The 25,911-nt window shown below is 35.7% G+C and overlaps 1 protein-coding gene across 3 annotated transcripts in view; it reads right to left on the reverse strand.

Moving 5' to 3' along the window:
• The window catches only part of LCA5 (lebercilin LCA5), a 149,107-nt gene that overhangs the window by 13,150 nt on the left and 110,046 nt on the right, over nucleotides 1-25,911 (reverse strand). For all 3 annotated transcript variants that reach the window (XM_045057764.1, XM_045057762.1, XM_003986325.5), the window contains one exon: nucleotides 3,398-3,535. In XM_045057764.1, coding sequence (XP_044913699.1) covers nucleotides 3,398-3,535 — 138 coding nt within the window. The remainder of the gene's footprint in view (nucleotides 1-3,397; nucleotides 3,536-25,911) is intronic.

Raw genomic sequence — 25,911 nt, forward strand, 5'->3', positions numbered from 1 at the left:
AAAATGTGCATGGTATGATCTCAATTCTTTTGTATTTATTGAGGGCTGTTTTGTAACCCAGTATGCCATCTATCTTGGAGAATGTTCCATGTGCACTCTAGAGGAATGTATATTCTGCTGCTTTAGGATGAAAAGTTCTGAATGTATCTGCCAAGTCCATCTGGTCCAGTGTATCATTCATGCTTCTTATTGATATTCTGTCTGGATGATCTGTCCACTGTTGTAAGTGGAGTATTAAAGTCCCCTGCAATTACCACACTCTTACCAATAAGATTGCTTATGTTTGTGATTGTTTTATATATTTGGGTGCTTCCAGATTCAGTGCATAAACATTTGTAATTGTTAGTTTTCTTGATGATTAGACCCCCAATTATGATATAATGCCATTCTTCATCTCTTGTTACAACCTTTAGTTGAAAATCTAGTGTGTCTGATATAAGTATGGCTACTCCAGCTTTCTTTTGATTTCCAGTAGCATGATAGATGGTTCTCCATCCCCTCACTTTCAATCTGAAGGTGTCCTCAGGTCTAAAATGGGTCTCTTGTAGACAGCAAATAGATGGGTGTTTTCTTTTTAATCCATTCTAATACCCTATGTCTTTTGATTGCAATATTTAGTCCATTTACATTCAGTGTTATTACTGAAAGATATGGATTTAGAGCCATTGTGTTATCTGTAGGTTTCATGCTTGTAGTGCGGTCTCTGGCCCGTTGTGGTCCTTGCAACATTCCACTCACAGAGTCCCTCTTAAGATCTCTTGTAGGGCTGATTTAGTGGTGATGAATTCTTTCAGTTTTTGTTTGTCTGGGAAAATCTTTCTCTCTCCTATTCTGAACGACACGCTTGCTGGATAGAGGGTTCTTGGCTGCATATTTTTCCTATTCAGCACATTGAAAATTTCCTGCCACTCCTTTCTGGCCTGCCAAGTTTCAGTAGATAGGTCTGCTACTACCCTTATATGTCTACCCTTGTAGGTTAAGGCCCGCATATCCCCAGCTTCTTTCAGAATTCTCTCTTTATCTTTGTATTTTGCCAGTTTCATTATATGTTGTGCAGAAGATCAACTCAAGTCATGTCTGAAGGGAGTTCTCTGCACTTCCTGGATTTCAAAGTCTGTTTCCTTCCCCAGATTGGGGAAGTTCTCAGCTATGATTTGTTCAAGTACACCTTCTTCCCCTTTCTCTCTTTGTCTCTTCTGGAATTCCTATGATACAGTTATTATTCCATTTCATTGAATCATTTAGTTCTCTGATTCTCCCCTCATGGTCCAGAATTTTTTTATCTCTCTTTTTCTCAGCTTCATCTTTTTTCCACAATTTTATCTTCTATTTCACTTATTCTCCCCTCTGCCTCTTCAATCCTCACTGTCACTGCCTCTAATCGCTGGGCTTGAAAAAAGATTAGAAGACAGCAGAGAATCCATTGCTGCAGAGATCAAGGAACTAAAAAACAGTCATGATGAATTAAAAAATGCCGTAAATGAGGTGCAAAATAAACTAATCTTATGACTATTACTCTAAATTCTTGTTTAGTTATATTGTTTATATTTGTTTTGATCAATTCTTTAGCTGTCATTTCTTCCTGGAATTTCTTTTGAGGAGAATTCTTCCGTTTTGTCATTTTGGCTAGTTTTCTGTCCCTTATGTTTTAAAAGCTTGTTATGTGTCCTGCACCCATGAGCACTACTATATTAAAGAGGGGTCATACATTGCCCAGGGCCTGGCCCTTCAGGAGGTGTATTTTGAAGTGTGTTACTTGCTCTCTGTTGTTGTGACTCTGGTTCTTTATCTCCCTACTCATAGTGATGTTTTGGACCCTCCACCAGGTATGCTTTGTTTTTTTTCATTCAAGTAGCCCTGGAAAATAAAACAAACAAACAAACAAAAAAACAGAAAAACAAAAAAAAAAACAAAAAAAACACCAGCTACAGCAAAACAAAAGGTGGTGGCATTGTTGATGGAAGAGGACTTATCCCAAACAAAAAGAGAGATGACGGGTGCAGGGAAAAAGAAAAAACTGACCAGGCAGAGAAACTCTATGGGTTAATTGGGGGTGGGTGGGGGGGAGGGGGGAAGAGGTATAAAGAGGTATACCTGCCAGGAGGCGCAGGTATAAAGAGAATAGATTAAATATGTCTGCTTAAACAAACCAACAACCAGAATAACCAGACTAGAGGAAGAAATAAGAAAGAGAAAAGGAAGAAAAGAATCTGTATATGTACTAAGAATTGTCTAAGAATTAAATCAGAAAATGCAAAACCGCTGGGTGCCTTGGAACCGGTTGAAGCGCTGGTCTGGAGGAGGGGCTGTCTGGTTCCACAGCATCAATCCTTCTCCAGTAGATACGAAGTTACCAGGTGCAGAGGGGTGTGGTTTGGTGTAGGCGGGTCAAGCCTACACTGTGGGCCTACTGTCCATTCCCTGAAGCCCCCCTTGTTGGTGATGGGGAGAAAAATGGCAACACCCCAGTCTCTCCTCCATGGACTGGGTGTCCCAAACCATTCTGTTCAGGCCATCCTTGCAGTGCCACAGGCGTGAACGAGGCAGTTTGTCCCACTCTGCTGACTCCCGCGCCTCCCTGGCGCTTGGTTGGGATTTAAATCCCGATGTTTTAAACAGTCCTGCTCCATGCACCCCAGTTCCGGGGAAGTGCTGCTCTGCACCACCTCAGTGCCACATGCACGGTTTGTCCTGCTCCGCCGACTCTCATGCCTCCCTGGCGCTCTGCTGGGATTTAAATCCCGATGTCTTAAAGGCTTCTGCTCTGCATGCCCCAGTTCTGGGGAAGTACTGCTCCATCCCACCGATAAGTGGTCTCTGGCTGATGGGTGCAGGCAGTCTTTGTCCTTTGAAACGGTTATATACCTTCTTCCCACAGCAATACAGGGAGGGGATAGCTTTCTCCCACCATGGACTGTGCCTCTGAACTAGTTACCAAGCCAGGGGCTGGCTCCTGTCCTCTCCACCTGCGCAAACTGGGCAGCCAGCCCCCAGTCCAGAGGAAGTCCTACAGTTAGAGTTTGGATCTTTCTCCATCCCAGTCCGTGGTTTTTCTCTTGTCCAGATATAGTCCTATGCTTCCTCAGACTCTCTTTCTCTTCCCTTTGTCTCTCCACAGAAGGGGATCTCTCCCATCCGTGCCTATGTGGCCCGTTTTATCTCTCCCAGTTTGCAATCATGCAACTATGACCCGCCAGGTTGTCCCCGTGGGTCCCCAGGATGTTTTGTCACTCTGCAGCCTGGACTCTTGGAATTCAAAGTCTTTTGGCCTCAACACTGCTGTGTTTGAAGGATGAGGGAACTCTGAGTCCCCCTACTTCTCCACCAGGTTGGATCTCCTCCTAAAATGTTGTGTTTTCAACTAATATAGATATATATATTTAAATGAAATACTTACTTTTAATTTGTGATACAGTTGTTGCAGCTCCTTTTGAAGAACTTTATTTTCATCCTGAGCTTCATATGCCCTTTTCCTTTCAGCAAGCAACTGTCGCTGGAAACTGTTGGTACTCAGCTCAAGGTTTTTGGATAGTTCCTATGATGTGTATATAAACATATAAAAAAATAATACTCGAAAATAACTGAAGAGTAAAACACTGCACTTAGCACTGAAATAATGTTTCTAGTGGTACCATACAAGACCTACAAATCAGGCTGCGCTTAGTGTTCATGAACATAAAATAACTGGTAAACAGATCTACCAACAATTTAATAAGGTCCTTAACCTGGTAGTCCTTTTTTTGCTTTTTACAACGACTTGTAAATAAATTCTTAAGCATTTGTCTGAAGCGTACATGAATAGTCATTTATGTTGGTTGCAAATTCAGCCAAAGATATGATGAGAAACACGGATATTTGGGAATCAGAGTTCAGGCAAATATATACAGCTGCATAATATTACACGGCACTATTCGAGGCGCAGAAATTACCTTGCAAATTATTTCTAGATAAAAATACTAGTCATTTCCATGGTCTTCAAACATTTTCCATAAAGTCTGTGAAAAGATTCAGGTTAAAATAATTTCTTTTAAGTGACATCAACATCATGGTGGTATGAGCCATTCCTTTTCTTCTCCACCTTTCAATTTACAGCTAATCAGATCCACAAAGCAAGTATCCATAACTGAACCAAAAGACTTCCGCACAGCACATCAGGACACCTGAGGGAGCCATCCATCTCTGCGCCTGAAAGTGGCTCAACTATACATCAGAGGAGGCTGTGGAGCCAGGGCTGGTGGGATAGGTAGCAGAGGTGGTGGCAGGCCCATATGACCTTCTGGCAGAGGCAGCAGAAGGTAAAGGTGGTAGGTGGTCATCTGCCTGGCCACATGTGCTGCAGCTGGCGGGACTCACTCTCTCTGAGGAGAGACCACAGTGACTGTGGGGAGGGAAAGGAAAGGGAAGGAGGCAAAGAGAACTGAAGGAATGCTGTTTCCTGCTGGAGGCCCCATGATTCTGACAAGACATCATCCATGAACCTCTGGGAAACACCTCCCCCTCTACAACTCAAGGATCCCCTACTGGCAATGGGCACAGCCAAAGCATCAGGCGGTAAGCACACACCTCCCACCACTCTGTCACCACACTTTTTCTTTCCAGTCTGTCAGCTGTTTTTTTTTTTTTTAATTGTATGTATTTTTTTCATACGCCTTTTATTTCAAAGTCCCTGATTTTATCAGTACTGTTAGATATGTAGATCTTCTCGTCCCTAGGGATGGCTTAAAGTCTTTAAATTTTTTTTTAATGTTTATTTTTGAGAGATAGAGACAGAGCATGAGCGGGGGAGGGGCAGAGAAAGAGGGAGACACAGAATCCGAAGCAGGCTCCAGGCTCTGAGGCGTCAGCACAGAGCCCGATGGGGGGCTCAAACTCACGAACTGTGAGATCATGAACTCAGGCGAAGTCAGATGCTCAACCAAGCCACCCAGACACCCCATGGATGGTTTAAAGTCTTTAAATAGCTAAAGAACAATTGAGAACTTGAGTACTAACTAGATATTTGAAGATATTATAAAGCTGTTCATTTTTTAGATGTCATTCTTGGTACTGGATGATGGCATTGTTTTAAAGGTCATTATATTTCAGAAAGATACAAGCTGAAATATTTATGAATAAAACAACTGGATATCTAAAATCTGTTTTCAAAAACTAGAGAGGTAGGGGAGAGTACATATGAAAAAGTATTTCTGTAAGGTGACATTTTTTAAGTTTTAATTTTTTAGTGAAGTATAGTTGACACACAATGTTACATTAGTTTCAGGTGTACAACATAGTGATTCCACACTATTCCACAACCTTATGATGTGCTCACCACAACTAGAGCGAACATCTCACTCTACAATGCTATTACAATACCATTGACTATAATCTCTATGCTGTACTTTTTAGTACTTTTTATTCCCGTGACTTATTTATTCCACACTGGAAGGCTGTACCTCCAACTAACTCATTTTGCCCATCTTATCACCACTCTCCCCTCTGGCAATCATCAGTTTGATCTCTGTCTTTACAGATCTATTTCTGCCCCCCCTTAGTCCCTATTACCTATTTAATCCATCCCCTGCCCACCTCCCCTCCAGCATCCCTTAAGAGTCTGTTTTATGGTTTGCCTCTCTCTTTCCACCCCTATGTTAATTTGTAAATTTTGCTTTCTGCTACTTCATTATTAGTGTATAGAAACACAACTGACTTCTGCATATTAATTTTGTATCCTGCAACTTCACTGAATTCATTTATTCTAACAGTTACTGGTCGAGTCATGTTTTCTACATATGGTACCATGTCATCTGCAAACAGTGACAAGTTTAACTTGTTTCTTGTCAGTTTGAATGACTTTCATTTTTTGTCCAATTGCTGTGCCTAGGTCTTCTAGTACTATATTGCATAAAAGTGGCAAGAACAAGACCATCTTGTCTTTTTACTGATCTTAAAGCTCTGTTTCTCTCCACTGAGTATGATTTTAGCTGTAAATTTGTCATATATGGCCTTTATTATATTGAGGTATGTTCCCTCTACACCCACTTTGAGAGTTTTTGTTATGAATGGATGTTGAATTTTATCAAATGCGTTTTTCTGCAGCTGTTGACATGACTATATGATTTTTATCTATCACTTTTGTTTAAAGTGGTGTATCATGTTGATTGAATTGTGAATACAGGATTGCCCTGATATCCTAGAATAAATCCATGATCCTTGATCATGGTGAATAATTTTTTAAAATATTTTGTTGAATGCAGTTTGCTAATATTTTATTGAGGATTTTTGCATCTAGATTCATGATGGATACTGGCCTGTAGTTTTCTTTTCTTGTAGTGTCTTTGTCTTATTTTGGTATCAAGGTAATACTGACCTTGTAGAATGTATCTGGAAGCTTTCCTTCCTCTTCTATTTTTTGGAAGTTTGAGAAAAATAGGTATTAACTTTTCTTCAAATGTTTGGTGAGAATTCACCTGTGAATTCATCTGGCCCTGGACTTTTGTATGTTGAGAGTTTTTTTTTTTTTTTTAATTCTTTTTTTCTTTTTTATTTATTTTTTAGAGAGTGAGAGAGACCAAGCGTGAGTGGGGGAGGGGCAGAGAGAGACACAGAATCAGAAGCAGACTCCAGGCTCTGAGCAATCAGCACAGAGCCCGACACAGGGCTCGAACTCACAAACCATGAGATCATGACCTGAGCTGAAGTCGGTCTCTCAACCAACCGAGCCACCCTGGTGCCCCAGTATGTTGAGAGTTTTTAAATTTTGTTATTGGTCATCAGTCTATTCAGATATTCTATGTCTTCCTGATTCAGTGTTAGAAGATGATGTGTTTCTAGGAATTTATCCATTTCTCCTAGGTTGTCCAATTTGTTGGCATATAATTTTTCATACTAGTCTCTTAAAATCCTTTGTATTTCTGTGGTATCAGTTGTTACTTCTCTTTCATTCTTGGTTTTATTTATTTAGGTCCTCTCTCTTTTTCTTGATGTATCTGGCTACAGCTTTATCAAATTTACTTCTTTTTTTCAAAGAGCCAGGTCTTGGTTCACTGATCTTTTCTATTTTTTCTTTAAGTCTCTATTTCATTTATTTTTGCTCCAATCTTTATTACTTTCTTCCTTTTACTGGCTTTGGGCTTTGTTTATTCTTCTTTTCCTAGTTCTTTTAGGTATACTATTTATTTAAGATTTTCCTCGTTTCGTAAGGTAGGCCTTTATCACTATACATTTCCCTCTTATACCTGCTTTTGCTACATCCCAAAGATTTTGGAACATTGTTAAGCTGTCTCTCTATATTTACTTCCTCTTTGATTTCTTTGTTGACCTCTTGGTTGTTTCATAGCATGTTGTTTAGCTTCCATGTTTGTGTTTTTTTCATATTCTTTTGTTGTGATTGATTTCTAGCTTCATACCATTGTGGCTAGAAATGGATGCATGATGAGAAAGAATGAAATATGGCCTTTTGTAGCAACGTGGATGGAACTGGAGAGTGTGATGCTAAGTGAAATAAGCCATACAGAGAAAGACAGATACCATATGGTTTCACTCTTATGTGGATCCTAAGAAACTTAACAGAAACCCATGGGGGAAGGGAAGGAAAAAAAAAAAAAAAGAGGTTAGAGTGGGAGAGAGCTAAAACATAAGAGACTGTTAAAAACTGAGAACAAACTGAGGGTTGATGGGGGGTGGGAGGGAGGGGAGGGTGGGTGATGGGTATTGAGGAGGGCACCTTTTGGGATGAGCACTGGGTGTTGTATGGAAACCAATTTGACAATAAATTTCATATATTAAAAAAAAACATAAAAAAAAAAAGAAACGGACGCATGACATGAATTCAACCTTCTTAAATTTATTGAGACTAGTTTTGTAGCATAATGTGATCTTTCCTGAATAATGTTTCATGTGTACTTGAATGTGTATTCTGTTTTTAGATGGAATGTTAAGTCCATCTGGTCTAATGTGTCAGCAGGCACTGATTTTCTGCCTAGATGATATATCCACTGATATAAGTGGGGTGTTAAAATCCCCACCTATTATTACTTTACTGTCAATTTCTCCATTTATGTCTATAAGTATATGCTCCAACGATGGGTGCATAGATAATGACAATTGTGTCTTCTTCTTGGATTAACCCCTATATTATTATGTAATGCCCTTCTTTGTCTCTTAATATAGTCTGTCTTAAATTCTATTTTGTCTAAGTATTGGTATCCCAGTTTTTTTATATTCACTTCCATTTGCATGGAATTATCTTTTTCCCTCTCTCCACTTTCAGTCTGTCTTTAGATATGAATTGACTCTCTTGTAGACAGCATATAGAGGGGTCTTGTTTTTTTTTATCCATTCCTCCCAACCCTCCCTCCACCCCCACCACAATGTCTTTTGAGCATTCAAGCCATTTACATTCAAAGTAATCATTAATACATATATACTTATGCCATTTTGTTAACTGTCTTCTGCTTGTTTTTGTAGTTCTTCTGTGTTTCTTTTTTCTTTTCCTCTCTTTCCTTTGGATGGATGACTGACTTTATTAGTGTTTTGTTTCCCTTACTTTTTCTTCATTTTTTTGTATATCTATTATAGGTTTCAGATTTGTGGTTACCATAAGGTTCTTTTTATAACATGCTAAGTATATACCAGTCTTAAGTTGATGGTCACTTAGGTTCAAACACATTCTAAAAGAACTTCATTTTTATTCCTCCCTCCATGTTTAATGTTTATGTTGTCATATTTTACATCTTTCTATTTTGTGTGTCCCCTTATCTAATTTTATCCCTATCTAATATTTTAGTTAAAATTAATTTTGCTATTTTTGTCTTACAATCTTCATACCAGCTTCGTAAGTGATCTGCTCTATTCCCTTTGCTGTGTGTTTGCTTTTACTCATGAAATCTTTTCCTTTTATAATGTTCTTCTAATTATGGCTTTTCTTTTCCACTTAATTTAACATTTCTTGTAAGGGCATTTTAGTGGTAATGAACTCCTTTAACTTTTGTTTGTCTGGAAAACTCTCTCCCTCTCCTTCAATCCTTAATGATAACCTTGCCAGATAACCTTTCAGCACTTTAAAAAAAAAGTTTTATCTATCTATCTATCTATCTATCTATCTATCTATCTATCTATCTATCTAGAGTGTGTGTACAAGCAGGGGAAGGGGAGAGAGAGAATCCCAAGAAGACTCTGCCTTGTCAGTGCACAGCCTGAGGTGGGGCTCATTCTCATGAACCCTGAGATCATAATCTGAGTGGAAATCAAGAGTTGGATGCTTAACCAACTGAGCTACCCTGGCACCCCAGCACTTTGAATGTATCGTGCCACTCCCTTCTGGCCTGTAAAGTTTCTGCTGAAACTTACCTGTGCCCAGCCTTGGCTTCAGCCGCACTGCCAGGGTGCCCCTGAGGAGGATCTCCTGGCTGGCCCACAGGGAGAGTCCCAAAACACCCCACTTAGCACCCACTTCAGATTCAGCTATCATGCCAGGCCACCCTCTGTGAGGAGAGCCCTGGGATTCTCAAAGCTTGCAGCTACAAAACTTTGGCTATCCTTCCAGGGTGCTCTCTACATGGGGAGACCCAGGACTGACCTGGCTTATACCCACTTCAGCTCTGGCCATCCTAGGGAAGGCCCAGCACAAGTGTCCTAAGAACCACAGCCCATGCTGATACAGCTTCAGCCAGCTAACCTAAAGTACCAGGGACAGACAGTCTACACAGGATGTGACCATATATAAGACCACTCCTTTAAGTTTAAGAGAAGTAGCTATTCTGCCTAATTCACAGAAACAAAGTCAAGGAAATGAAGAGACACAGAAATATACTATAAATGAAAGAACAAGACAAAAACCTCAGATAAAGGACTAAATGAAACAGATAAACCCATTTAGCTAGTAAAGAATTCAAAGTAATGATCATAAAAATGTCCACACTGGACTGAAGAATGGAAGAACGCAGTGAGAACTTCAACAATGAGATAAAAAATATAAATTAGAACCAGAGTTGAGTAATACATAAAGAAATGAAAATTCCTTCTAGTGTAATCAATAGATTAGCAGATACAGAAGACTGGAATAGCAATCTGAAAGACAGGGTTACAGAAAGCACCCAAGCTGAAGAACAAAAAGAAAAATGCATTCAAAAAGTTAGTATAGCTTACATGATCTCATGGACAATACCAAGCGGACATTTGCATTATATGGTTCCCAGAAGGAGAACAGTGAAAAGGGCAGAAAATTTACTTGAAAAAATAATAGCTCTAAGTTTTCCTAACCTGGGTAAGGAAATAGACATCCAAATTCAAGAGCACAGATTGTTCCAAACAAGGTAGCCCAAGGGGGTTCACACCAAGACACATAAAAATTAAATGTCAAAGATTAAAGAGAGAATTTTAAAGGCAGCAAGAGAGAAGCAAAAGTTACATACGAGGGAAACCCCATAAGGCTATCAGCTGATTTTTCAACAGAAACATTAAAGGCTATAAGGGAGTGGCTGATATATTCAGAGTGCTAAAAGGAAAAAAATTACAAATAAAAATACTCCAATGAGCAAGGATATCATTCAGAATAGAAGGAGAGAGTAGTTTTTCAGACAAACAAAAATTAAAGGAGTTTGTCACCACTAAACTGGCCTTAAAGGAAATTTTAAAGGGACTTCTTTAAGTGGAAAAGAAAAATCTATATTCGAGGTAAAATTAAAAATTATGAATAAAAGGGTATAAAATATAACAAAAGGAAGAGGGGGTAAAAAAAGATTTCTTTTAGAATGTGTTTAAACTTAAGGGGCCATCAACTTAATATAGACTGCTATATACTTAATATGTTATAAATGAACCTCGTAGTAACACAAACCCAAAACCTGTAATATACACAAAAAATAAAGCCAAGCATAACACTACAGAAAGATATCAATCACAAGAAAAAAGTGAAGAGAAGATAACAAACAAAACAACCAGAAACAATTAATAAAATGGCAATAAGTACATAACTATTGATGATTACTTTAAATATAAAGGGTCTAAATGCTCCACTCAAATGATATGGGAGAGGGCAAGCAGGAATAAAAAAACAGAATCCATCTATATGCTGTCTAAAAGAGACTCACTTCACTCCTAAAGACACATATGGACTGAAAGTGAAAGCACTGAAAAAGATATGATACAAAGAGAAGCAAAAGAAAAAGTGGGGTGGCAATACTTCTATCATACAAAATAGAATTTAAAACAGACTATAATAAGGCCAAAAGAAGGGCATTACATAAATAATAAAGGGGTCACTCCAACAAAAGGATGTAAACATTGTAAATATCTAAATATATGAAGGAAATATTAAGACATTAAGGGAGAAATTGATAGTAATACAATAATAGTAGGTAATTTTATTACCCCACTTACATCAATGGATATCATCCAGGCAGAAAATCAAAGGTTAATAATGTCTCTGAATGATACAATAGATCAGATGGACATAACAGATAAAACATTCCATACAAAACAACAGAGTACACATTCTTTTCAAGTATAAATGAACACTCTTCAGGACAGTACATGTTAAGCCACAAAACAATTTCTCAATAAATTTAAGAAGACTGAAATCCTATCACGCATCCTTTTCCGACCACAACAGTATGAAACTAAACATTAATCTAAGGAACAGAATGGAAAACGCACAAACACATGAAGGATAAACAAAATGCTACAAAACATCCAATGGGTCGACCAAAAAGTCAAAGAGAAAATAAAAAAATATATGCAGACAAATGAAAATGAAATTTCAATGTTCCAAAATCTGGCATGCAACAAAACCAGATGTAAGAGGGAAATTTATAGTGATAAATGCCTATCTCAAGAAACAAGAAAAATCTCAAAGAATCAATCTAACCCTACACCTAAGGGAACTAGAAAAAGAACAAATAAAACTCAAAGCCAGGAGAGTAGAGGAAAAGAAATAATAAAGATCAGAATAGAAATAAATGAGATAGAGACTAGAGACAAAACAAAACAAAAAAACGAACAAACTAAAAAAAACACAGATCCATGAATCAAGAACTAGTTCTTTGAAAACATAAAATGAATAGGGGCGCCTGGGTGGCGCAGTCGGTTAAGCGTCCGACTTCAGCCAGGTCACGATCTCGCGGTCCGTGAGTTCGAGCCCCGCATCGGGCTCTGGGCTGATGGCTCAGAGCCTGGAGCCTGTTTCCGATTCTGTGTCTCCCTCTCTCTCTGCCCCTCCCCCGTTCATGCTCTGTCTCTCTCTGTCCCAAAAATAAAATAAACGTTGAAAAAAAAAATTAAAAAAAAAAATAAATAAAAAAAAAAAGAAAACATAAAATGAATTGATAAAACTTTCATCAGAATAAGACAAAAGATCCAAATATGTAAAATCAGAAGTGAAAGAAGTAACAACAGACACCACAGAATACAAAGGATTATAATACAACAGTACGAGAAATTATATGCCAGCAAATTGGACCACCTAAAAGAAATGGATAAATTGCTACAAACACACAATCTCCCAAAACTGAATCAGGAACAAACAAAATCTGAATACACAAATTACTAGTAATAAAATTAATCTGGTAATAAAAAAACTCCCAACAAGCAAAAGTCCAGGACCAGATGGATTCACAGGTGAATTATACCAAACATTAAAAAGAGTTAACACCTATCAAACTAATCCAAAAAATAAAAGAGGAAATAAAGCTTCCAAATACATCAACAAATCCTTAGTAATCTTCAACAAAATATCAGCAAACCTAATTTAATAATACATTAATAGGACCATCACCACAAACAAGTGGCGTTTATTACAGTAATGCAAAGATGGTTCAATATTTGCAAATATACCACATCAAGAAAACCAAGGATAAAAATCATATGATCATCTCAAAATGCAAAAAAAAAAAAAAAAAAAAAAAAAAAAAAAAAAAAAATGACAAAATTCAGCATCAATTCATGATTAAAACTCTCAACAAAATGGGTTTAGAGGGAACACACCCCAACATAATAAAGGCCATATAAGCTCACAGGTAACATCATACTCGTAAAAAACTGAGAAATTCTCCTCTAAGAACATGAACAAAACAAGGATGTTCACTCTCACCACGTTTATTCAACATAGTACTGGAAGTCCTAGCCACAGGAATCAAACATAATGAAATAAAAGGCATCTGGATTGGTAAGAAAAAAGTCACTATTTACAGAGGACATGATGATACTATACATAAAAAAACCCCACCCCACGGATTACACACACACACACACACACACACACACACAAAACCATTAGAAGTTATAAATGAGTTCAGTAAAGTTGCAGGATACAAAATTCACAGAAATTGGTCACGTTTCTTTCTTTTTTTTAAATTTTTTTTTAACGTTTATTTATTTTTGAGACAGAGACAGAGCATGAATGGGGGAGGGTCAGAGAGAGGGAGACACAGAATCTGAAACAGGCTCCAGGCTCTGAGCTGTCAGCACAGAGCCCAACGTGGGGCTCGAACTCACGGACCACGAAATCATGACCTGAGCTGAAGTCGGCCGCTTAGCTGACTGAGCCACCCAGGCGCCCCGAAATTGGTCACGTTTCTATACACTAATAAAGAAGTAGCTGTAAAAGAAATTAAGAAAACCATCCCTTTGGGACCCCTGGGTGTCTCAGTCAGTTAAGCGTCCAACTTAGGCTCAGGTCATGATCTCACACTCCAAGAGTCTGAGCCCCACGTCAGGCTCTGTGCTGACAACTCGGAGCCTAGAGCCTGTTTCAGATTCTGTGTCTCCCTCTCTCTCTACCCCTCTCCCACTCGCACTCTCTCTCTCTCTCTCTCTCTCAAAAACAAACAATAAAAAAAAAATCCCTTTACAATCATGCACTAAAAACATAAAGTAAAATACCTGGAAATAAATTTAACCAGGGAAGTGAAAGACCAGTGCTTTGGAAACTATAAAACACTTATAAAATGAAGATGACACAAACAAATGGAAAAGTATTCCATGCTCACGGATTGAAAGAATACTGTTAAAATGGCTATTCTACCCCAAACAATCTAAGGATTCAATGCAACTTCTACTAAAATGCCAACAGCATTTTTTTCACAGAGCTAAAATAATCCTAAAGTTTGTATGAAGCCACAAAAGATCCTGAATAGTCCACCAATCTTGAGGGAAAACAAACAAACGAACAAAAAACAAAGCTAAAAGCATCACAATCACAGTTTTCAAGAAATGCTACAAAATATAGTAAACGAAACAGTATGGTACTGGCACAAAAATAGATATATGGATTAATGGAAGAGGGTAGAGCTTAGAAATAAACCCACACTTATACGGCCACTTAACCTACAATAAAGAAGGCAAGGACATTCAATGAGGAAAACACAGTCTGTTCAATAAATAGTGCTGGGAAAACTAGACCACTTTCTTAAAATAAACTCACAATGGATTAAAGATCTAAATGTGGGACTTGAAACCATAAAACTCCTAGAAGATAACACAGGCACTAACATCTTTTTAGATATATCTCTTCAAGCAAAGGAAACACAGGCAAAAATAAACTACTGTGCCTACAACAAAATAAAAAGCTTTTGCACAGAGAAGGGAACCAACAAAATGAAAAGGCTACCTACTAAATGGGAGACAATATTTGCAAATAATATATCTGATGAGGGGTTAATATCTAAAATACATAAAGAACTTATAAAATTCAACACCACAAAAACAAATCAGGTTAAAATGGGTAGAGAACCCAAACAGACTTTTCCCAAAGAAGATATACAGACAGCTAACAGACCCATGAAAAACTGCTCAACATCCTTTATCATAAAGGAAATGCAAATCAAAACCACAATGAGATATCATCTTACACCTGTCAGAATGACTAGAATCAAAAAGTTAAGAAATAACAAGTGTTGGCAAGGATACAGAAAAAAGCAACCTATATGCACCTGTTGCTGGAAATGTAAATTGGTGCAACCACTGTAGAAAATAGTATGGAGGTACCTCAAAAAATTAAAAATAGAAATACCATATGATTCAATAATTCTACTACTTATCCAAAACAAATTAAAACACTAATTTGAAAAGATATATGTACCCCTGTTTACTGCAGCATTACTTAAAAAAGCCAAGATATGGAAGCAACTCTAGTATACATCGACAGATGAATGGATAAAGAAGATGTGGTATATATACACAATAGAGTATTACTCAGCCATAAAAAGGGTGAGATCTTGACATCTGTGATCACATGGATGGACCTAGAGAGTATTATGCCAGGTAAAATAAATCAAAGAAATACCCTATGATTTTAATTATATGTGAAATGTGAAAAACAAAATAAATAAAAAGCAGAAATAGACCCATAAATACAGAAAACAAACTGGTAGTTGCTAGAGGGGAGTTGTGTAGCAGATGGGCAAAATGGGTGAATTGGAGTGGGAAGTATAGGCTTCCAGTTATGAAATGAATTAAGTCACGGGGAGAAAAGGTACAGCATAAGGAATCTAGTCAATGGTATTGTAATAGCATTCTTAGGTGGCTAATGGTAGCTACACTTGTGGTGAGCATAGGGTTGTGGAATCACTATTGTTATACACCTGAAACTAATGTAATACTGTGTATCAACTGTACTTCAATAAAAGAAAACAAAGAACTCATGTAAATCCAAATATCACACTAAATCACAACAAATGTAAATGGATAATGTTGAAAGGGATGGTCTTATGTTATTAGATTCTTTTTAAAAATATATAAATATTGTACCAGCACAGATAAAACATTAACACACACCCAAGAAAGAAAAAAAATGCATTAGGCAAAAATATTACCCCAAAAAGAAAAACCAGTGGCGTAGACCAAAAAGGCTTTATGACAAGAAGCATTATTAGAAAGAGATGAGTTATTAATGATAAAAAAAATTCACTAGAAAGGTAAAACAACCCTGAACATGTTTTAAGTTCAACTCTGAACCTAAAAGTAAGTCTCTAAAAAATGCTAAATTTTTTGGCAGGTTATATCATGTGAAAGAAGAAATACATATTCATTACTTTAGAAATAAAAATAGAGCATATAGATACAAAAATAATATATTTTAAAAATCATAAACACTATGAAAAACCTAATGCCAACAAATGCAAGATATGAAATAAAATGAATAATTTTTCAGAAAAATATAAATTACTAAAAGTGAAAAGAAATACAAGATCTGAATCAATCTATAACTATTAAATGAAGTGAGGAAATGGAAAAAAAACAGAAAGACAAAAATAAATTCACAAATAAGCACTACATCCAGAAGGTTTCAGAAGTGATACCTATGAAATTTTAAGAAACAGATATTCCCTATCTTTTATAATCTGAAAAAAGAACAGAAGGAAAAGCTCTCCAAGTCATTCTTTGAGAATTTTTATAATCATGATGCCAAAACTAGATAAAGACAACCTGAAAAATAAAGCCATTCTTCATTCACGATGTGAATATTGTTGCAAAAATCCCAAATACTGGCCAAAGGAATTCAGCAATGTACAAAAATTATGTCACAACTAAGAGCATTTATCCCAAGAAAGCAAAGGATGAGAGTAATTTAAATAAATGAATGTAATTTTCCATGTTAATTAAATGAGAAAAAATAATCATCTCAATAGAAGAAAAAAAGCATTTGAACATTTAATAAAATTCAGTATTATCCATGATTTAAAATAAAATTCCTAGCAAGCTGGTAATAGAACCAAATTTCTTCACATCTAATATACACAAAATGTACACACAGAAAAGATCCAGGATATATACTAAAATGCTAAAACTGGTGATATCTGAGTGAAATAATGTTTTTAGTTATTTTTTCAAGTTTTTTAATAATGCATATGTACTACTTATGTAAAAATAAAAATACAATTTCTAAAAATATGTTTCAATGAAAATAAAATACAAAGGAGATACATCTATCAACTTCAGAAAAGTACTTCTGTGGAGGGAAAGCAGAGAAAGGGATGTTTTAGAGAATAGTCTACAAGGAAACCTTAAAGTAACATCTTTTAAGTATATGATCTAAAGCAAAAGTAACAAGCTATTAAGTAGGTTCCTGTTTTAAATATTCTCTTTTCTGTATGTTCAAAATATTTCTTAAGAAAAACATTAAAAGTGCTTTTAGAAATTAAAGGCATATGATGAAAAAATGTAAATAGTGGTTATCTTTTACTGGAAGGATTACAAGTATTTTTCCTCCTACTTTACTGTCAATTTAAAAATGTCTTTAAGAAAAAATTTAAATATTTAACTAATATTTCACCAAAAGGAAAGATCACAGAATTGTAACTTTTTAGGTTTATATAACTTAACTTTTGCAAGCAAATCCAAAGGATAATTAATCTCACCCCCCACTTACTATTTAATTAATAAAGCAATATATACTTACATAAAAATATTAATATTGCATGTGTTCACACAGGTTTATAAATGGCAGTTGTTTTAATCTCTGCTAAGTTATTCTGAGTTATTCTAAATGCTGAAGATTTAGACCCTTGGGTAAACAAGGACCATAGCCCACCTTATAGAATAGTTACTTTACAATATTACTAGTAAGTGGTCATTCAGCATCTGTACAAATAGTTCTGATGGCAGAAAGTCCAGTAATTCAAAGGGCACTGATTTTATTATCATTGGACAATTCCAATTTATTTTGGAGCTCCTCCTTATGAATAAGCAGAAACCTACTTATTCAACCTAAAAATGTTAGGTTTGTACTACCTTCAGCAACATCCAAGAGCATATCCATTTCTCCTCTTCCAACAAAACAGCTCTTTAACTACTGAAAACACATTACATTTTCCCTTTATCTGAATCTTACTCACACTTCCATGGTTCTTCAACTGTTTCTTATATTCCCATTTTTTTTTTTACTTCTGGTTCTCCTGCTTGCTCTATACATGTCAGTCTGTTACCTAAAATTTGGTGTCTGTTTTAAAATGTTATCTGGCCAGTAAAATTAATTATTATTATTTCCTAGAGCCTGAGGACCAGCATAATTGGTTAATTGGTTTTTTTCCTTCTGTTAACTTTTTAAGCAGCTATATGACCATAGATTCAACAACTAAAATGCTATGCTTTTTTTACAACTTCAATTACTTTCAAATCAAGTCTCCCATATGATACCCACAAAATAGATGGAAAAAATTGAGGACTCAACAGTTAACCAGATTAAATTTTATCTTGCTTGTTTGGGGCCAGATTTTGATCAATTCAATCTTAAACTTGACATCCATCAAATTAGCTGTCCTTCCTATTTCTGAAACCTGTCATGAATGCCACTTTCTTTCATTGATCCATCTATCCACTCATTCCTTTAAGAAACATTAATTCTAGCCAGATAGAATGTCAAATGTTGCAAATACAAAATCAAATAAGACCTGTTCTTACCCCTAAGGAGCCTAGTCAAATTGACCAATAAATATGCTGACAAAGGGCTGGGGCTTAAAATGGCACTCCAAAGCACTCACCTAAGAATGTTCTCTCCAACCTGACAGCTATTTACTGGCACCCCTTAGGTTCAGTTACTGATCCAATTGTAAAGCTTTCTAACATTTTTGACTAGTCCACATTTTTCCATTAAAACACAAGAAAGATTTACTGTATCTACTATATACAAAGATATACTGTATCTACTACCATCTGGTAGATATAGTACATACCTACAGAATATAGATGTATATAATATGTACTACATAAGTGGTATAGTATAGTATGTAGTATATACTGTATAGTTTATAATATATAATTTAGAATTGAATGTATATATTTTATGTACATAGAAAAATTAGTAGATATAGTATTTTTTTTTGATGTACCAATCTTGCAGTCTAATAAGGAAAAGAGTAAGGTAGTTCTAAGTGAGAAATATGTTCCAAAACATATTCGAAAATTTGGTAGAGATTGGCATTAAGTTTACTGATTAATAGCTTCTAACATCTTCCTCTGCATGCCTTTGAAAACACTGGTGCTTGCTTTTTCTCACTTTTCTTACCTATCCCTAGTCTTCCTAAGTCCCTAATATATACTGACAAAGGTTCTGAAACCATATTCATAAGGTTCTTCAGTTCTCTGGGGGATGATACATTCGAATGTGGAAACTGAGCTAATTTAAATGAGTTAGTTATCTCTTATTATCTCTTCATCTGCTTTGAGCAGGACAAGATAGAAGCAAACTTGGAATCTAATAGTTATACCTCCTCTGAGCATTACAAGCAGTGGGCTTTGGTCTTATTACTCTAATGAAATCGCTGTTGTTTTCTTTTAAAATGTTTATAAGCCTTTGCTTATTCTGAGATATTGTCTTCCAACATACAGTTAGATTTTACTCCACAGTATTGAGCATTGTTAATACCAAAAATAAAACAGGTTTCAGAAGTAGTTCCCACTCAATAAATTGTATACAGAGAATTAACAAGATATGACAGATTTTGAAAAAAAAAAAAAAAACAATGTTTCTTTTCCAGCATGTGCATCACCTTATCAGAAGATACTGATAAAATAGCCAAATTTTAATATTTTTATCCATGTTATAAAATTATGATAAAACTCAAATGTACTATTACAAGAGAATCCTATTACTCAGCTTTTAAATATGTGATAAAATGATAAGATTTTACTAAAATGATAATAGACTAGAAAGAGCAAAAGAATGGGACACAGCAGACTGTAGTTCTAGTTCCAGACCTGTGATTCTAGTGACCTGTGTGATTCTATGTGATCTAGAAGAAGAAAAATAACATCTCTCTGTCCTAGCTTCCTCAACTATTAAATGCTTAAGTTGGACTAGACAGTTCCCCAAGAAGGTGTTTCAGGGGCTGCATCAGATTGCAGGGCAAGTGAGTTTTTGAAGCACTCTCTGCAACCTAACTCACCAGACCCCACACGGAATAGTTCAGCCTTTATCTGGCTGCCTCTGAAGAAATGCTAAAATTTGAAAAACCAATGGATGAAATCAGTACTTTCAAAAATTTTTTGAAAAACAATAGAACCCTTGAAGTACACTGAGCTCATTTGCAAACCAATGCAAAAAACAATTTCCATGGTCCTTTCAAAGTCTCCAATACTACCATGCTATGATGTATTTCCTTTTAAATAACATACTTTTCTCTGAGTGTACTTTATTTTTTATCCATACATTAGGTGCTTAGTAAGTAGTTGGTAGTAAGCTAGAATCATCATGAACTTTACCTCTAACACTGTTTATCACCACCTGCAAGATTTTACAGACTAGAAACTTAGGTTCAACTAATCTAAGTGGTACTGGATTTCACAAAGATAGCCCAGTATAGAACCAGAATCTGAACCTAGTTTGTGTGTATGTGTGCATGTATAAAATTCTCTTCCATTAGGAACTTAACACCTTAGGAAGTAGGTATTCGTCAACAGCATAATTAAATATAAATAACTTTTTATTTGGTCTTAAATTTTGAGCCAATAATTTCTGACAAGTTGGCACAACTCATCAATGTTTCCATATTAAAGATGCTTTCATAAAAATACATGTTTTTAAAAATCTTCTGGGGCGCCTGGGTGGCTCAGTCGTTAAGTGACTGACTTCAGCTCAGGTCATGATCTCGTGGTTAGTGAGTTCAAGCCCCGTGTCCAGCTCTCTGCTGACAGCTCGGAGGCTGGAGCCTACTTCAGATTCTGTGTCTCCCTCTATCTCTTGGTCCCTCCCCCTGATTGTACTCTGTCTCTCTCTGTCTCTAAAAAATGAATACAGACATTTAAAAAAAATAAAAATAAAATAAAAATCTTCTTGAATGATATCACAAGGAAAGCCAATTTAATCATAAAAGATCTTAACTTGATTACCATAAGAAAAACTATTATCCAGTAGCATTTTTTAGATTCCTTATATTAACAAATAACCAAAAGTGATTTGAAAATGCTTTAGTGATCCAGAGATTTCCACTTCCAGGAATTTCCATTAGTATACTTACATATGCATGCAAAGACTTAAGTTCACTGCCATGTATAATTACACTATCAAAACAAGTTCCTAACATATATGTTAGTAAGGGAAGAGGTTGAACGTATTATGTTTCTACACAATGGAAGAATATACCAGCTTCAAAGAGAATGAAGCAGGAGGGATCTGTTTCAAGAAGCCCAAAGGACCCCAAATAGCTTGAACCCAAATAAAACTACATCAAGACATGCTATAATAAAATTGTACAAAGTCAAAGACAGCAGTTTAAAAACATCAAGAGAAAAGGAAGAAATTACACGCAAAGGAATGCCCATAAGATAATCTTTGGATTTCTCAACAGAAACTTTTCAGGCCAGAAAAGAATGGGATGACATATTCAAAATATTCCAAGAAAAAACCCCATCAACCAAGAATGCTACCTGGCAAAGCTGTCCTTAGGCAATGGAGAAATAAAGACTCCCCCTAACAAATAAGACCTGAGGGAATTCATCACCACTACACCTGCCCTATAGAAAATGCTGAAAGGAGTTGAGTGGGAATAAGAGAACACTAGTTAATATCATAAAAACATAAGAAGGCAGAGTAAAATTCACTGGTAATGGTAAATACAGAGTCAAAGTTGGATCCTGTCATATGGTAATTTCAATGCATAATTCAACTACAACTCTAGATTAAAAGTTTTAAAAAATACAGTAAAAATAACCATAACTACAGTAATCTTATTAGTTATACAATATTAAATAATATGTAAATTGTAACATTAACCTAAAATATGAGGGGAAAGAGAAGTAAAAGTGTAAAGCTTAGGAATGCTATTGAAGTTAACTTATTAGTTTAAAATAGAGGGTTATAGTTTAAAGATATTTGATTTATAAATAAAATATGATAAACAAGGAAAAAATCTGTAGTAATTACACAAAAGAATATGATAAAGAAGTCAAAGCATACTGATAACACGAGACATCAAAACACACAAAAAAGACAACAGGATCACAAACAAGGAACAAGAGATCCATAGAACCAGAAAATGATTAACAAAATGGCACTAGTACGTTGTTACTTATCAATAATTTCTTTAAGTGTAAATGGATTAAGTTCACCAATCAAAAGATACAGAAATGATGGTGGAATGCTTTAAAAAAAAAAAAAAAAATCCAGGGCGCCTGGGTGGCTCAGTCAGTTAAGCATCTGACTTCGGCTCAGGTCATGATCTTGCAGTTCATGGGTTCAAGTCCCACCTCAGGCTCTGTGCTGACAATTCAGAGCCTGGAGCCTGCTTCAGATTCTGTGTCTCCCTCTCTCTCTGCCTCCCCACCCCCACTCATGCTCTGTCTCTGTCTCTCAAAAATAAATAAAAACGTTAAAAAAATTTTTTTTTAATCCATTGATATGCTGCTTACAAGAGACCCAGTCTATGGCCATATCACCCTGAAAGCGCCCGATCTCATCTGATCTCAGATGCTAAGCAGGGTGGGGCCTGGTTACTACTTGGATGGGAGACAAGAGACCCAACTATAGCCTTAAAGGCACACAAAGACTGAAAGAAGGGATGGAAAGTCATTCAAATAAATGATATCCAAAAGAAAAAAGAAAAAAGAAAAAAAAAACAGTGGCAGCTATAGACAAAAGATACTTTAAACTAACAAATGTAAAAAGAGACAAAGGTGATTATTATATAATGGTAATGGGATCAATGCATCAAGAGGATATAATAATTGTAAATATTTATGCACCCAGGATCAGAGCACGTAAATTCATAAAGTAAAAACCAACAGAACTAAAAGGAGAAATAAACAGCAATACCAAATAACAGTTGGAGACTTTAATAACCCACTCTCGACAATGGATAGAACATCTAGACAGAGAATTAATACAGAAAGAAGAGATTTGAAAACTATAGACCAAACAGGCCTAACGTATGCATATCCAACAACAACAGAATACACATTATTCTCAAGTGAAAATGGAACATTTTCTATGATAAACTACATGTTAGTCCACAAAACATCCTTAGCAAATTCAAGAAGATTAAACTCATACCATGTATTTTCTCTAGCCACAATGGTATAAAACTAGAAATCATTAACAAGAGGAAAACTGGAAAATTCACAAATACATGGAAATTAACACTCTTGAATAACCAGTATATCAAAGAAAAATAAAGGGGAAATTTTAAAAGTATCTTAGACAAACAAAAATGGAAACATAACATACCTTAACTTATGGGATCCAGTAAAGGTTCTAAGAGTGATGTTCACAGCAATAAATGCCTACAGTAAGAAGCAAAATCATGCCAAATAAACAACCCAAATCTACATCTTAAGGAACTGTAATGAGAACAAACTGAGTCCAAAGTTAACAAAGGAAAAAACAGAGAAGACTCAAATCAACAAAACTATAACTGAAAGGGAGACATTACAATTGATAACACAGGCATATAAAGAATCATGAGGCTACTATGAATAACTATACACCAATAAACTCAACAACCACAGGAAATGGAAAAATTGCTAGAAACATACAACCTACCAAGACTAAGTCAGGAAGAAATAGTCTGAAGAGATGAATCACTAGGAAGGAGATTGATCCAGTAATCAAAAATCTCCCAACAAAGAAAAGCCCAGAACCCGATGGCTTCACTGGCGAACTTTACCAAACATCTAAAGAAGGATTAATGCCAATCCTTCTCAAACTTTTTCAACAACTGAAGAGAAGGGAATACTCTCAAACTCATTTTACAAGGCATGTATCACTCTGATACCAAAGCCAGAAAAGGACACTATCAGAAGAAAAACAAACAAACAAAAAACAATATCCCTGGTGAAAACAGATGTAAAAATTCTCAGTAAAATACTAGCAAATCAAATTTAGCAGCACATTCAAAGAATCATTTGCCATGATCAAGTGGGATTTATACTTGGAATGCAAGCAAGGATAGTTCAACATATAGAAATCAACAATGTGATACACACATTAATAAAATGAAAGAAAAAATCATATAATCATTTCAATAGATACAGAAAAAGCATTTGACAAAAATGTTTTTATCAACAAATATTCATAATTCATATTCAAATTGTATTATCAACAAATGTTCATAATAAAAACTCTTAACAAATTAGGTATAGAAGGAACATACCTCAACATAATAAAGGCCATATATGTTGGCCACAGCTAATACCATACTCAATAGTGAAAGGCTGAAAGCTTTAGCTTTTCCTTTGAGAAACAAGACAAAGGTACCCACTCACCATTCCTATTTAATAGAAGGCCTACCTATAGCAAACAGGTTAAAAAAAATTTTTAAGGCATCAGAATTGAGGAGAAAAAGCAAAATTGTCTCTATTTGAGATGACATGAATTTATATATAAAAAATTATCCTAAAGACTCAATCAAAAAACTGTTAGAATGATACAAAATTAATCTACACATATCAGTAATGTTTCTGTACACTAACAATAAATTATGTGAAAAAGAAAGAAAACAATCCCATTTATAATAGCACCAAAACAATAAAACACTTAGGATTAAACTTAACCAAGGAGAAGAAAGATCTCTACTCTGAAAAATACAAGACACTGTCAAAAGATATCAAAGAGGGCACAAATAAATGGAAAAAGGTAACTTGTGTTCATAGAAGGGAAGAATTAATAGTATTGTTAAAATGTCCATACCACCCAGAGCTATCTATAAATTCAATGCAATCGCTATCAAATCCCAATGGCATTCCTTAAAGGAATAGAAAAAAATCCTAAAACTTGCATGGCACCACAAAGAACCTGAATAGCCAAGTGCTCCTGAAAAAGAGTAACAAAGCAGGAGGCATCACACTTCCTTATTTCAAGCTATACTATAAAGCTACAGTAATCAAAACAGTATGGTACTGGCATAAAAACAAAGAGATCAGTGGAGCAGAAATGAGAACCTGGAAATAAATCCAAGTATTTATGGTCAGCTAATATTTGACAAGAGAGCCAAAAATACTTAATGGAGAAAAGCAGTCTTTTCAATAAATGGTCTAGGGAAGTTGGATATTCACATGTAAAAGAATGAAACTAGACCTCTAACTTACACTACTCTTAAATATTAACTCAAGGTGGATTAAAGACTTAGGCATAAGACCGGAAAAGATGAAACTCCTATAAGAAAACAAAGGAAAAAAGCTCTAAGACATGGATCACGGTGATGATTTTTTGGACAGAACACAAAAGCACAAGCAACAAAATAAAAAATATACAAGAAGAGAGTACACCAAACTAAAAAGTCTCTGCACAGTAAAAGAAACCATCAACAAATTAAAAAGACAACATACTGAATGGGAAAAAATATTTGTAAGCCACCTATCAGATAAGGGGTTAAAATCCAAAATATATAAAGAACTCCTAAATTCCTACAACTCAATTGCAAAAGAGAGTCCACTTAAAAATGGGCAGACCTGAATAGACATTTTCCAAAGAAGATATATGAAAGGCCAACAGATACGTGAAAAATGCTCAACAGCACCAGTCATTAGGGAAATGCAAATCAAAACCACAATGAGATATTACCTCATGCCTATAAGAGTGGCCATAATCAAAAAGACAAGAGATAACAAATGCTTGTAAGGATGTGAAGAAAAGGAAACCCTTATGCAGTTGGTAGGACTGTAAACTAGTATAGCCAATACGGAAAACAGTATGAAGGATCCTTAAAAAAACTAAAATTACACTGAACCTATGGTCCAGCAATTCCACTTTTGAGAATATATCCAAAGGAAACAAAAATACTAACTCTAAGAGATATCTGTGCCCCCATGTTCATAGCAACATTATTTATAATAGCTAAGACATGAAAACTTCCTAAGTGTCCATCAATGGATGAATGGATAAAGATGTGGTGTATACACACACATACAATGGAATATTATTCAGCTATAAAAAATGAGAAAATCTTGGGGCGCCTGGGTGGTGCAGTCGGTTAAGCGTCCGACTTCAGCCAGGTCACGATC

Source organism: Felis catus, chromosome B2 (genome assembly GCF_018350175.1).
Source record: "Felis catus isolate Fca126 chromosome B2, F.catus_Fca126_mat1.0, whole genome shotgun sequence".
NCBI lineage: Eukaryota > Metazoa > Chordata > Mammalia > Carnivora > Felidae > Felis > Felis catus.